Genomic DNA, 15,274 nt, shown 5'->3' on the forward strand with positions numbered 1-15,274 from the left:
ATTGAAATGTCTTTGTGCGATGCAGAAAAGGTCAACGGATGGTCTCTACAGGAATGGTTCCCAGAACCTGAACCTGCATGGCCACCACAGCATCCTGCAGCAACATGCCATCCAGTCTGGTTTTCGTTTAGTTGCTCCATCATTTTCACCCCAAACACAACATGGTTAATAATACTGCATGTGTTGTGTATATATTCTAAATGTTGTTTAACATCTTCATCTTTAACCTCCTAAGACCCAGACTCTTCCACAGCAGCATTTTTAATTTCTCTTTGATATTTGGGCTGATTGGGGCCCGATGAATGTAAAAACAAAGAATTACCAGATTTTTTTTTACCTTATTTTTGTTTTTAAGAAAAATGAGAGCCACATATGAGGATATTCATTTAAAATGTTGATAGAACAGTAGCAGTATAATGTCCTCGTAAGTGGATATCAGGCCCTTGTAGAGCAAAATTGAGTATTTTGGTCTAAATAACCCAAAATGTGATGTCCACATATGTGGATGCCAGGTCCTAGGAGGTTAAATAAATATCAATATAAAGTTTTGCTGTCTGTTGCCTGTATGATTTGCAAGTTCAGTTAAACATGATTGTTGAAAAGAAGGTACCATGTATTTCATGAAAAGGCTCCAGATTTCTGCTGTCTTCTGTTTTTTCGAACAGTTGTTTTCATTTCTTCACTCAGTTATTTACCTGTGCTGTTGAACAAGTCTTGTTGCATGAACAAAGTCAAATTAATCAATCCAAAAGTTCTGTAAAGAGAGTGCTGATCTGTGTTAATCGTTAACAGAAATGTCAGCGAACTGTCTTTAATCTTGCTGAAAACAAAAAACAGAGTTTCTGGAAACTGCACTAAATAAGATGTTAATGGTAAGCATAAGCCTCCATTAATTGACTGCTTCTTTCATTCTTTTCATTCGTTGTATTTTATTACGGTGTTATGAGTTGTTCTCAAAATTTCAGTTCATTCTGCTCTTTGTTTTTATCCGTATGTACAAGTCAAACATCTACTGTGGCAGAGACACTGACACACTGAACATTTTGATAAAGGTTTCAGTAACAGGTGACAGTGCGGCAATACGGCACAAACGAGAAGGGGAAGATATGGAAACATCAAGTTCTGTGCATTCGAGTTTCCTAATATTAAAATGATTTAAACCTCAAAATAAATAATTAATCATTGTAGATGTTCCAACATTTTAAGGATCAGATTACAACAATATAATATCGGAACTGATTTTATGCTTTTATCTCCAGCATTTGTCTTTGTTCATTTTTGGTTTCCTGTTATGTGGAAGCAAGTTTGGTATTTTCTGTGCAGAGAATCCAGCCTGACAAATACAGCTTTAATTCTATGTTAATAACGCATTCAAGCAAAATCCATAAAGTCTGATGATTACTTAGAAAAAAGTGAATTAATTTCTGTGTAATCAAAAACAACCAGGACTGCAAAATGCTAAAACTGCTACGACTTTGAAGTAAGTATAGAAAAGTTTCCCTGATGTTTCTGTTCTGCTGGCAGCAGGTTTTAAAAGTTTTACCAAAACATTACTTTGCTATTATTTTGTGGTTTTGTGCTGTGGCCGCCTGCTACCTACTTGCGGCTGACACCACTGCTGGTGCAGGATGTTACTTGCTTATTACTTGAATATTACATTGTTAATAAAGTGATAGTAACTCGCTATTTCCATATGTTTACCTTGTTTCCACCCACTATTGCAACATTACTGCTGTAATAGAGCGCAACCAAGTTTTCTTAAGGTGTACTGCTATATTTTTCTGCCTCTTTGACTGTAGGTGCAGATATTTTGCGTATTTCGAGGGGAGTGTGGCCATCATAGTACAACTGTAAGCTACTGTAATGGCAAATAATGTTTGAGTGATTCATTGAGCCACAGTAATGTAAGCTGACAGTAGATTAACAGGAAATATCTGTGAAGGTTCTCAGTCATCCAGGTCATTGTAGTCAAAGGAGCTTCTTCAGTTCTAAGTCCTTAGAACTGAAGAAGCTTCTCGGATGAGAGGTGAAACGTCTTCAAGCAACTTAAAGAAGTCCAGACGCTTTTCTTTAAAAGCTCCTTTGACTACATTACCAGGAAATATTTGGGAAAATGAGTCTGCTAAAGTATGAAAGATAAAGGTAAACAATAATAACTCCCTTTAGACTTCAGATACTGTAACTGCATTATTTCATTAGAAAATATAATTGTTCCACTCTGGAGGTGCCCCAGCTGAGAGGCAGTGAGCAGGAGTAGGTTACTTGTATCCCCCTGGTTCTCTGCCTGTGGTTCTGTGCCTTCAGGTTCGAATACCTTCAGGACAAGTTATCATTCTGCCCATGTAACACTGGAGTAGGGATGGGTATCGATTAGGTTTTATCCGATACCAGTACCAAATCGGTACTTTTGAAACAGTGCCGGTGCTCAAACGGTGCTCACACCGGTGCTTAAAGAATGGAGAACACAAACTTTGTCCAAAAACCTCTCATGTTCAGCTGTTTTTTGTAAAAAGATAACAATGTTAGCCTTTTCTGCAGCTATGGGGCATATATGGTATCACTCTTGGCTGGAAGCAGTGCTTAAACAATGGAAAACACAAACTTTGTCCAAAAACCTCTCATGTTTAACTGTTTTCCACTTTGGTCATTTTAGCCTTTTTGGCCAGGGTGAAGGGAGTATCTGCCATCAAACAAGAAGACAGCCGCATGTAGCTATGATGATGTTTGCTAGTTCACCTTACCTGCATTAATGTAATAACGTGGTTAGCCTACTCAACGTAAATTACACACGAACAACATGAAGCTCCTCACGCAGAGAAGAACGGCTGCTGCTGCATCATCATCCTCATCATTTCTGCTACACTGGCAGGGCTAGGGGCCAGGACTCTCCTCTTCGGGTTTCTGGGGGATGTCGCTAACTCCGGGTCTGATAACAGGCACCACACCCGCAGTAGATGTGCTCGGTGTGAGGTCTCGCAGCAAGCTATCAAATACGGCGCATTTCTCGGCTTTTAAAAAAACGCTATGCGTCGCCAGGTGTTTCATCAGATTTGAGGTGTTACCTCCTTTGACAGTATCACAGTATCAGCTTAAAGCACTTGTTGCTGCTGAGTTTGCATCTTTTGCTGTGAAGTACAGCCAGACTTTTGACCGCTTCGCCTTGGGCATTTTTAATCTGTAGCTCTGCTCTAAAAGAACGTACGTACCTGGACCCGCCTACTATCCTCGGAAAGGTAAAATGATTGGCTAGAATCTAAAGAGTATCACAGCTCAGGAAAAAAAAGCACCGAAAAAAAGCACCGAAATGTGCGCTGCTTTTGGTCTGGTTACTACCGTTTATGTCAGAACCGGTGCCATGATGGCACCGGATACCGGTACTCATCCCTACACTGGAGTAGCTCTTTATTCTCTTGAGGACATTCAAGGGATGGGAGTTTGCCCAACCATCTGTTTTGTGGACTTAGAGCAGGGCGGTGCTTCGAGATTATGAGGTGTCTGGCTTGTTGTTGCAGGCCATGGCGAGTGCCTAGTTTGTATCTTCAGCAGTAAACCGGACTTGCTTCCATCTCTGCTACAGCTTGTCACAATTCTGGTCATAATTCTTATGGACAGAATATTTCGATGTTGCACGGTGGTGGAGGATGTACACAACAATGATGGAGTTTTGTTGGCTTGATCGGGGGCAGTTTGCGGTCAAGTGTGAAGAAACAGAAATGAGAATCAGCACCATGGTTCTCAGAAGGAAAAGGGTGGGGTAGCTTACTCAGGCCTGGGTCTCAAGGTGTTGTTTATGAGTGAGAGGAGCGTGGAGCATAAAAGCAAAGCTGTCAATTTACCAGTCAATCTATGGTCCTATTGTCACAAGGTCCCATGAAGCGACCGAATGAACGATGTTGCGGATACAAACAACAGCACTGAGTTTCCTTTAAAGGATGTCTGAGCTCTTACTTAAGGATAGGGTGGGAGCTTTGACATTCAAAGCAGCACCGTTGCTCCTCCAAATGGAAAACAGCCAGCTGAGGTGGTACAGGCATCTGACTAGGATGACTACTGGAAACCTAGGTGAGCTGTTTGAATCTCATACTGGGAGGAGGCTACAGGGCAGGCCCAGGAGTTGCTGGAGAGATTATAATTTTTGCCTTGTTTGGGAACAAGTCAGTCTATCTCGGATAAGCTGGAAGAGGTGGCTGGGGTAAGGGAAGTGTGTACTTCTCTGCTCAGACTGCTGCCCCTGTAAAGGTGGTAGATGAAAGATTTAATTAGATTACTTCTTTTTACCAAAGGTTGAGGAATTATGATTTACAGATAGATAACTGCCTGTAATGAAAAACTTTAACTGGAACTCATTTTGTATTACTTCTTTGATTTCCAATCCACAGACTCTAAAGATGCATTTCTGTAGCTGTGCACTCATTGCACTGTTGCTCGCTGTAGCCTCGGCAGACCACCATCTCCACCACAACCGTGGTTCTGAAGACCATATGAGCTGCCACAAGCTCTCTGCTCCTAATGCTGACTTTGCCTTTGCCCTGTACAAACGTCTGAATGCGAGGACTGCTGCTGGAAACAACATTTTCTTCTCACCACTGGGCATCTCCACTGCCCTGTCCGTACTGTCTACTGGGGCCCATAGTGAAACCCACAGCCAGCTGTTCTCCAGCCTGGGCTACAGCACCTTAAACCAGACTCAGGTCAATGAAGCCTACCAACATCTTTTCCACGTGCTTGGACAAAGCCAGGAGAACCAAAAGCTGGATGTTGGCAATACCATTGCAGTGCACTCAGGTTTCAGTCCCCTGGAGAAGTTTCTGAATGATGTCAAGCAGCATTACTCTGGTGAGGTCTTACAAATCAACTTTACTAACCCTGCTGAGGCTGCAGATAAAATCAACAGACACATTGCCAATAAAACACAGGACAAGATCAAAGATATGGTGAACGATGTTGACCCTGAAACCATGATGATGCTCATTAACTATGTCTATTTTAAAGGTAAGCAGCCTGATCAAGTCTATTGTTAGGCTACAACAGACAAACATGAATATTACATATATTTAAATAAAAAAGGTCAGCTTAGATGTCAGCTGATGATTGAAATATACTTTCAACAAGTAGTATGATTCATGCTGACACATCCCAATATTGTCATCACCACTCTCCACTGTGTCGGGCAGGATACTGGAAGAAACCATTTAATAGTGAAATGACACATAAGGCGGACTTCCATGTTGACAGCAGGACCAAAGTTCAGGTTGACATGATGGTAAGGACGGGATACTACCACATCTTTGAGGACAGAGCGAACCACACCAGCATCATCTTGCTGCCATACGAGAGTCAAACCTCCATGATGATTGTCCTTCCTGATGAAGGCTGGATGAGGAGTGTAGAGGAAAACATCAACAAGGACCATATAAGAAACTGGCAAAACTCAGCATCTATGATGTAAGACTTATTGCATTATGGCTGATTATTCTTTCTTGGTAGTAGCTGAAGTGTGTTACCCATTTCTGTGTCTCATAAAACTGCTCTTAGCTTTGCTATTACGAGACCCAAAGTTTATTTACACTGAGAATCAGATGGATGAGCAATGCACTAAAGGTATAGAGTTTATTTGTGACCATTGGAAGGTTGTACACTTCTCTCCCTTAACGGTCGTCATCTTGGCTATAATTTTCTAAATTTTACCATGCCCACCCATGTTTTAAATGCACTTTAGAACAACACGCAGCAACACTACACTGAGCGGAAGGAGGGAGGTATGGGGTCTTCACACACCCCCATTCTCTGATAGCCATTGGGGCGGAGGGGCTGGACGGAGGTGTTGGCCGTCCAGTTGGGGTCTGGGATGCTGGGCCTCCCTGCTGCTGCAGGGCAGGGTCTGCTTGTCTCCACCCCGGGGGAAGGGTAACATCTTCTGGGTCAAGGTGCAGTTTCCTCCTCTGCGGGCGAGGGTACCTGGACCTGGGGTATAGACTATGTTTGGGGAGTGTGATTGTGTGTACAGTGTCCATTTGTGTCTGTCTCCACATTGGTTGAGTGCCGAGTGTTTGTATATGTGTGCATGAGGGGGGAATGCAAGTTTGTGTCTGTGTGTGCCTGTTTGTCTGTCTATACGTCAGGTCGGGTCTCAGACTCCACCCCTCTGGGAACATCTCAGCCCCTCCAAAGAATGGAGGCCTATCTCCCCTCACCACACTCCCTGCCGGTGGCTGATGCCCTCAGGCGTAGGTGCGTTGGTGGATCTTGTTTCTTGGGGTGCTTGGGTATGTACCGGCTCACTCCCGGTGGCTGCATGGCAGGGCCTGCCACCCATGGCTCAGTCGGGCCCCTTCCGGGGGGTGGGGGTCTTCAGACCTCCAGCCTCTGGGCCTGGGGCTCAGTTCACTCTGGCACAGCTGGCTGCCGGCAGAGCAGCCCTCCTCTGGCTTCTGCTCTGTGGCTGCTGGGTGACCCCTCATCTGTGGCTCTCCTCAGCTCTTCCCAGGAGGGTGGCACGGATGTCCCTCCGGCGGTCCTCCTTGGGCTCTCGCACTCTGGGGGCATGTAGATGTCTGGGGCCTGGATCTCCTCCATGCCTGCCCTGGGGGACGGGGCTATAGCTCCCCACACCCTCTAGCAAACAGGTGTCGAACTCCAGGCCTCGAGGTGCCGGTGTCCTGCAGGTTTTAGATGTGTCCTTGATCCAGCACAGCTGATTTAAATGGCTAAATCACCTCCTCAACATGTCTTGAAGTTCTCCAGAGGCCTGGTAATGAACTAATCATGTGATTCAGGTGTGTTGACCCAGGGAGAGATCTCAAACCTGCAGGACACCGGCCCTCGAGGCCTGGAGTTCGACACCCCTGCTCTAGCAGATCGTTATGTGGAGAAACCTTTTGAATACAATATGCCTGTGAAGGTTCTCAGTCCTCCAGGTCATCGTAGTCTAAGAAGCTCCTTAGCTTTTTGAATACAAGCGTGCTGATCCACACAGGTGTGCACACGGGTGTTCACAGACACAAACTACACCTTTCTTGGCTACTACCTCATAGCACATTGTGCGCCGCGCTGCACAACAAAATTCAATATTTAGTATTTACTGTTATTTACACTTAGCTAGATTAATGCGATGGTGTTGTGTTTATTATGTTGCTCTCTTGTTTTGCTTGTTTTCTCTTTTTTTCTCTCTCAGCAGGTGATCCGGGAGTTTCTTTTCTTTTTAAGTGTCCTTCCTCACTCTCCCTCTTCCCCCCTGCTTTTCTTTTCCTTCATCTTTCTTTCTCCCTTTTCCCCCCCAGTCATGTCTGTCCCGTCTGTAACAACAGAAAATAAAATAATAAAAATAGTAACCATAAAAGTCGATCAAATGGACCAACACGGCAAGGCTGTGATGATCCACTTGGTTGGCTTTCAGACAACAACTGTGACGGCTAAAGAAGCAAACAGGCGCAATGGGCAGCTGTGTATCAGGTTTTGATGCTACGTGTTGTGCCATCGTTTATGTAGGTTAAAAAGTAATTCCCATTGTATGTAGAATAATCTAATGTTGTATATGATCAGATGCACAACAAGCTAGAAACATTTGCAGATGTGGCTACTTGTAGGATTGTGGAGTCAAAATGATCATTTTGCAATAGTAGAACAACTTTCTGTGTTTGATTAGTATAAATCTGCACACTGTGTAAGTTCAACACTGTATATTACGTGTACTAACAGAACCCAAACCGAGGAAAAGTGTGTTCTTTGTTTTGGTATGATGAGGTAACACTGAAATATCTCAATATTACATGAATAAATGTGAAAGCAGGGCTGGGCTCGGGTCATGTTTGGGCAGAAGAAATGCTGACCTGGACTGGGGATATTTTTGGGTTATGGAAAGAGCACTTTGAGGAACTTTGAGTCTGGTGACCCGAGCGTTTCCTATATCGCCTGTGCATTTAAAAAAAAACAAGTTATAGCTTTATTACACTGCTGGAAAGGAGGCTCTTGGCAATCATTGAACCTTCAACCAGATTGTTACCCTTTGCAGGACTTCTGGGGTATCATGGCAGGCTGACCCTCCAGTATACGTGTGTTTCGTTGACTTGGAGAAGTGACTGAGGAGACGTATTTGTATTTTTTTGTGGACGATGTGATACTGTTGGCTTCATCAGAGTGTCACCTTCATCATGCACTGGAGTGGTTTGCACCCAAATGAAATGCACCCTCTGGTTTGGGAGAATGAGGCTGCGTCTGTCACAATTTGCCAGTGTAGTTGACAGGATGTGCATCCAAATGCAGGACTCATGAGAAGGAATGGAAATGCAAAGGGGAGACTTAAAGAACTCTTTGAGTGGTGTTGAGTGGAGCAGCTCTGGGTGCTGGCCACGGAACCAGCAGAAGTGGGAAGCCAGGTCAGGGGCTGGCTGTGAAACAAATCAACCCTGGTGGCTGAGATGAATCTGGATGATAGGGATGGAGGGTCTGATAGGAGACCACTGAAAGCTTTGTCCTTTGGAGGCTGAGGGTCTCTGCAAAGACCCTCTGGCAGCACAGCCAGAGATCAACGAAGGTGTAGAAGACCTTCTGGTGGCTGTTACAGGCCGATGATCATGTAGAGAATTTAGGCGGCTTGGCTGCAGGCCGATGTAAGTGGTGAAGACCCTCAGTGTGGCTAATGGTAAGGGTGATGGGACACCTCTCAACTGAGAGCTGAACCAAAATGAGACAGGTCTTTGGCTGATTAACACCCCGCTATCGCCAAGAGAATCCGGAGCAAGGAAAACACACTACCAAGTAGTAAGGATGTGCACATACAGCAGGTGGGATCAGAGACTGGCAAAATAAAAAGGGAAGAAACCAACCTACAGTGAGGGAGACCTAACAGCTGCACACAGGAAACACAGGGAAGGCAGCAAAAGCTGATATAAGGATTATAATAAACACAATTACCAAGTACTGAAAACAAAACCTAGAAACAAAAACCATTTCTTACAAAAGCAGTAAAGAAAAGATCAAAACACTAAGTCAATGACCCAGAAACAATTCCAGCTTCAAGCAAGAGAGCTAAAGTATCGTGCAAGCTTCCTCATGAGTGATGTGAAGGTGGTGTGTAAGCTGCACTGGCGGATTGGCGTCAGCAGGAATGCGGGTGTTGTTCAAGACTGTTGCAGTGAAGATTGAGCTGAGCCAGTTAGAAAAAGATGGAACCACCAGCAGTGTAACTGTATAATTATGGTTTCTCTGTTTCTCAGGTATGTGGAACTTTATATGCCAAAATTTTCCATTGCCACTAATGCCTCCTTGAGGAATATATTGCAAGAAATGGGCATCACAAGTGCTTTTGAAAACACCGCGGATTTCTCTGCTGTGTCAAACAAGTTTCCACTTAAAGTATCAAAGGTGGGCGAAGTTTCCTTTTTACTTGTTTTTAGGGAACAGGACTAGAGCATGCCTACTCTTTTGGTTAAACTGAATTCTGAGAAATTAGCTTTGATCTGCCCGCTTTCTTATTTTTTCCCACAGGCATCCCACAAGGCCACGATCAGTGTCACCGAGATGGGAACAGAGGCAGCAGCCATCACCATTTCTGAATGGATCCTACTGACTACACCAACACCCGTCAGAATTGACAGACCCTTCTTAGTTTTCATTGTAGAAAACTCGACTGGAAGCATCCTCTTCATGGGCAGGATCAACAAACCAACAGCTTCATAACGGCACACAGTTGTGAGATGACACGTTTGATCACAGTTGTCATCATAAGGATCCTTTCATGATATAAAAGACTGAGCGCTCACACTAAACACATATTTGTCAGTCTGCACACACTAATTTATGTGGTCTACAAAGTAATATTGAGGACATTTTGCTCAGGTAAAAAAGAAGAAATCTTAAGACTACCATAGTTTTAACTAAAAATATTGATACTAAATAAATGAGAAATTTGCTGTGGTTTGTTTCTGAGATATTCCACTAAGATGTGGCTCATAGGGCAAGAAAACTAGTTACTAAATCCCAGACTTACAAAGACACTCTGGGGTTTACAGAAGCCACTTGCTCAGTTTGGGGGTCACTGTCCCGACTGCTCCAGGAAAATCTCTGTTTAATTCTCCCTCCAATGGGAGAAGGTTATTATCTAACCCGCTCGCTGACATTAGATGCCGAGTAGCATTTCAACAGATTCTAATAAATATTCAGAATATTCTCATCTCTCGTCCACTTATGAATGAATCTGAATAAGTTGCACATTTTTAAGGAACAAATGTAGCAAAAATATGAAAAATCAAGATCCATATGTGAAAACTGATGTTTAATTGCACTCTCTTTCTAAAAAAAACTGTCAGAAGGTTCAATAAACATTTAAGTTTTAAAAAAATGTGAATATTCTTGTAGTTATTTCATGTTTCAGGCTGTTCAAGGTTAAAAAAGGAAGGGAAACTGCTCAGGTGGACATCAACCCCAAATCTACGATCAAATGAACTCAAATCCTTTTAGGCTTTGAGTTAACAGTTTGGCAGTTTTTAATGAAACCTGTTAAAACAAGTTAAAGACTCATTTGGGTGTCATTCTGACCTTCCATCTTTCCCTGATATTATTTTGAAATGTGAGAGAAATGGTAAAAGTAGTTTAAAAATAGAGAGATTAACTGTTGTATGTCCACATCGTGCAAGTGTTGACAACATAGGCGACAAACAAGAATCCCCATATTATCCAAACATGCGGTTATGATTTTGTGAGAGTGTCTCATGACACAATGACAAACGAGCATTTTTAAAAGAGAGTTTTTCATTTGATTATATTTTATATGAAGGATTTTGCAAAAAATAGGACTGGCAGGTTTATTGAAAGGTTATCTAATTACTTTTTTTTTTTAACTTGACCATCACTGTATATACAGCATCTATTATTAACCCATCCATACACGCCCAACCTTCTATGCTTAAGAGCTTTCTATCTAACATTGACGATTCTGGATGCATCAGAGAGCAACTTTGGGTTAGTATCTTCCCCTACGGATATTTGCTGACTGGAGCAGCCGGGGATCAATCACCAAACCTCTGATTAGTATCCAATGATGACCCGCTCTAACTTCTGATCTACAGCTGCCCCAGAAACCCCATAAAAAGAGCATGCACCAGTCTCTGCTTCTCATGCTGACTTTCTTTTTTAATTCTTATTAGGGAATAATGCTAGAACATTCCCACTCCTTTACTTTTGCTGGACTCTACCACAGCGGTCTCCAACCTTTTTTGCGCCACGGACCGGTTTATGCACGACAATATTTTCACGGACCGGCCTTTAAGGTGTCGCAGATAAATGCAACAAAATAAAACTAGTACCGGTACCGAAAAAAAGACGATTTATTCATAACACACGTGAAAAGACCCAGGAAAACAGAGTTAACGATAAAAACGATAACAAAATAACGCTGAAAACGATAAAAACCCTGAAAACCAGACATTTCACACCTGAGCCTCAGCTCTCGCGACCCGGTACCAAACGACTCACGGACCGGTACCGGTCCGAGGCCCGGGGGTTGGGGACCGCTGCTCTAAGACACTAAAAGAGACTAACAGTGGAGTTAGAAAACAGCCCCAGACTGCCCCCTCAGTGTCACTGAGACAGGAAGAGATTCAGCAGCCATCACATCTCCAAAGCTTGGCTCAGCCTTCCACCATCAGTCAGAAATGACGGGCCCTCCTTGGCTTTCATTTTTGAAAACTCTGCTGGGAGCTACTGTTCATGGGCAATATCACCAACCTGACAGTTATATAACGGCAGCTGCTTGTGAGATGATGCCACTGTAATGATGTCATTTTGAGGATCACGATTGAAAACATTATTTACATTATAGAAATATTTGTAACGGCTACCAGTCTTCACAGAAGCATTTTAATATTTGACTAAATTACTGTTAAAAACACTTTGCTTAAGTTAGTAATAATAATAACTTTATTTATGAAGCGCTTTCAAACAAAGTGCTGTACAGCTATTTGAAAATAAAGAGATAAATAAATAAAACTGATGCATATCAATACAAGTTAAAAACACCAAAACACTTAAAAACAATAAAAAATGTAAAAAACAAGTTACATAATAAAGCTGTAGAACATGAAATAAAACATGTTGTTTATGGATTAAACTCATGGAAGCATCATTCCAGCATTTTTTAAATAAATCAACTAACAAATAAAGAAATGTCAGGTTAGCAGATTAGATGGATTCAAACTTTTGGGAATTAACTGGTGACTAAATCCCAGAGGTTTCAAAGGGTTGTAACAGATTCAGATGGGACAGTACGTGCCCCCCACGGCCATCGGCCTCAAACAGCCCTTTGCTCTTTGACCCGTCAGTGGAAAAGTTGCAGCAGAGTGTTTACACATTGAGTACACATACACTTTGTCTCTCTTGTTGGCGCTGACATACAATCGCTGCTGTAAAGAAAGTTGGCAGGACGTTTCCCAATCAAAAAGCTGACTGGGCAGAAAGTCCCAGTACGAGCAGTCCACCAGTTTAAATTTGATCAGGACTTCACATAAATTCTTGAAATCTCTGTGGCCTATGCGAGTGTGCACACAGATAGTAAAACTACGACTAATTTCCAGGAGTGGAAATTCATAGAAGCTCCATCCCACTGGGACAGGCAAACACTGCACACTTAGCCGGACACGTTTGAGTGTGTGTAGCCTCTTTGGATGAGTTGATCAGAGTGTGACTGGAAACGCAATAATCCCGTCTGCTTGTCAAACAGGATTAATTAGTATGTTGAACTGTAAAGAAACCGGTGGAATACAAATGCTCGGGTAACCGGGTTGGTTGGGTAGAGACGGTTGTCCTCAGTTTAAAGGTTTATGTTTCATTTTGGTTACGTGCTCAGTGAGATCGAAGAAGCATAAAAGCCTGTTTACAGTCCAGATAAATGAGAAAACGATGTTGGTATTTTAGGTTGGGAAAAAAACTCAGGTGTGAGAAATGTCGAAGGATTATTGGAGGGTAACGTGAGGAGGCTGGACTAGACAAACTCAAGATAATTGTGATTGAAGACGACGCCACGCTCTGCTCTCTGACATAAATGGTTAAACAGGCGAATTGCTCTTAGTGTGTATGTGATTTGTGTTCTGGTCTTTCACTGTATGTTTTACTCTATTTTATTTTGACCAGTGTCTCTAAGAACTACATTCGGCTGTGCATTAATCGTTTGTCACAATGCACCCAGGTAGCATCCCAGACAGACCCATAGATTAGAGTAAATCCTCCTGGCAGGCTCCAAGAAAGCTCCTGTAGACAGAAGACTAAACCATGAATGAAATTATCTGCACTAATTGTACAAAGTACAACACAACAGTGTTGGCAAACGCTGAGAGGCTTACTACCACTCCCACAGCTTGTGCTTCGATGTGCTCTGGCTACAAGACTGCCAGCATTGCTACGGACTTAACAGATGGCTTTTGTGCATTTACAGAGGTGTAGGTGTCATCGCTGTTAAACACTGGCTTTTGCAGATATTTCATTTTAGGTTTGAAAAACAAAGTCAGGGAAGTAGCACACGCTCACTGCAAAGCATCCTTTGCTATTCATTTGAACAGGCGAAGTCTGCTCTGTAGCACAAACACATTCGCTGTGGAAAACATCACAAGCTTCTGAACCTCAGCAGAAAGACGTCTTCATTAGTGCTGAGCTCCATGTCTCTCGCTCTTCTAGCGCTGAAAATCTCTCAGATCTCTCTGCTTTGGTTGTTATTCCTGCTTGAAGAAGATCAAATGTGTGATACACATGCAAATCAAGATATGATTTGACACATTGTGAAGTGGCCATCTATAACGCATTCGCCATCGGGGTTAGAGTGTGTGGGTCCTAATGGCAGTTATTTCAGTGTGCCGCTCTCACACAGCAGCGCATTTCTTGTAATGCAACAGGAGGAAGGAAAGCATGTCTCTTTGCAGTGACACTGACAGACAGGCGCATCGGAAACATGAACTGATGAGAGAACTGGGTGTTCTCAGGCTTTAGTCATCATGCTTAATAACACACCAACGCTCAGCACATGCATGCCACTCAGGAAAGACACTGCTGTGATCTAAAAAAGGGAACTCTTTAAAACAATTCTGTTTGCTCACGTCCTCCCAAACACAGACGAAAGACGTGGATGTGTAACCCGCGAGCCGCTTTGCACGAGGACAGTGGCACATCCAGTTTGGACCTGTGGGCTGCCGAGCGGCGTCTCTGCACGTCAGACGTCCTCTGCCAATGATGCTCGATCACACTGACATCCCTGGAGCTGCCTTGGTTTTGTTGTATATATATTAGAGTGCATGCTGTTGATGAAAAAGGGAAAGGCCACTGCCACCAGGAGTGCTTTTGCCATGGAGACAGATTGGTTTGCAATAACATTTAGGTGAGTGGTACGTGTCTAACTATTCTTATCTGCAGTACATGCAATATCAGGACCCAGCGTGTCCCAGCAGCCCAGTGCACTGTATCAAGAATACCAATGTTGTTCTCTATATTAGGCAGGCAGCTATTTTCAACTATTTCAAAGAAACACTAAAGCAGAGCCGCCCAAGACACGCAGACAACAACTAGAGCCCAAATTCCCCTTTTCTTCCTGACCGGTGAACTACTGTAACGTGGATTTTCCCGGTGTGGGATTATTCTCTAATATCTAATATAATATGGGATTAAATGTCTGTGACTTAATAATAATAATATCAGAATGCAATGATTTGCAAATCTAATTAATTATCGTAGCTTTAAAAGGTTAATTGGCAGCAGGTCAGTAATACGAGGAGAGGAGGAGCGTTTCTCAGAGGTAAATCGCACTTTGGATATCACATCATATTCATATGACATCAACAAAAGATACTGGATGCCTGTGATCTGCTGGTCATTGCCTGTGGTTCAGATTAGATAGATTAGATGAAACTTTATCCTCCGGGAAATTCAGTAGGAGGTAGAGCTGGCCATCCTCTGACTGGAAGGTTGGTGGTTCACTTCCTGGCATGCCAAAGTATCGTTGGGCAAAATAAAGAACCCAGAGTTGCTCTCTGTTACATTAATCTAAGTGTGAACGAGGCATGTTGCACCGAAGGGTTTGAAGCTCAACCAGCATAGAAAAGTGCGACATAAGAACCCGTTTATTATTGTAGAGTCAGAGCAAGGCTAGCAGGAAATCAACCAACAGCTGATGGTGTAATTACTCTATACCTGAAACACTGTGTGATTAATGTTTATTTCTATGTCTATCACATCAAATAGACTTTATTTAATCTCACACTGGGGAAATTCCCTTGTTACAGGAGCACGAGGAGGA

General features: G+C 43.0%; 1 protein-coding gene across 1 annotated transcript; it reads left to right on the top strand.

The window, feature by feature from the left end:
- The first annotated feature begins 791 nt into the window (after window positions 1-791).
- On the top strand, window positions 792-10,277 carry LOC146616787 (alpha-1-antitrypsin homolog). Its single transcript, XM_085372892.1, has 5 exons — window positions 792-872; window positions 4,380-4,992; window positions 5,175-5,445; window positions 9,216-9,363; window positions 9,487-10,277. The coding sequence occupies exons 1-5, from the start codon at window positions 864-866 to the stop codon at window positions 9,676-9,678; spliced, it is 1,233 nt and encodes a 410-aa protein (XP_085229018.1). The 5' UTR covers window positions 792-863; the 3' UTR covers window positions 9,679-10,277.
- The last annotated feature ends 4,997 nt before the right edge of the window (window positions 10,278-15,274 follow it).

The sequence above is a fragment of the Diplotaxodon limnothrissa genome, linkage group LG15 (genome assembly GCF_057381915.1).
Source record: "Diplotaxodon limnothrissa isolate DT_005_m linkage group LG15, D_limnothrissa_male_GT1.1, whole genome shotgun sequence".
Classification (NCBI taxonomy): Eukaryota; Metazoa; Chordata; class Actinopteri; order Cichliformes; family Cichlidae; genus Diplotaxodon; species Diplotaxodon limnothrissa.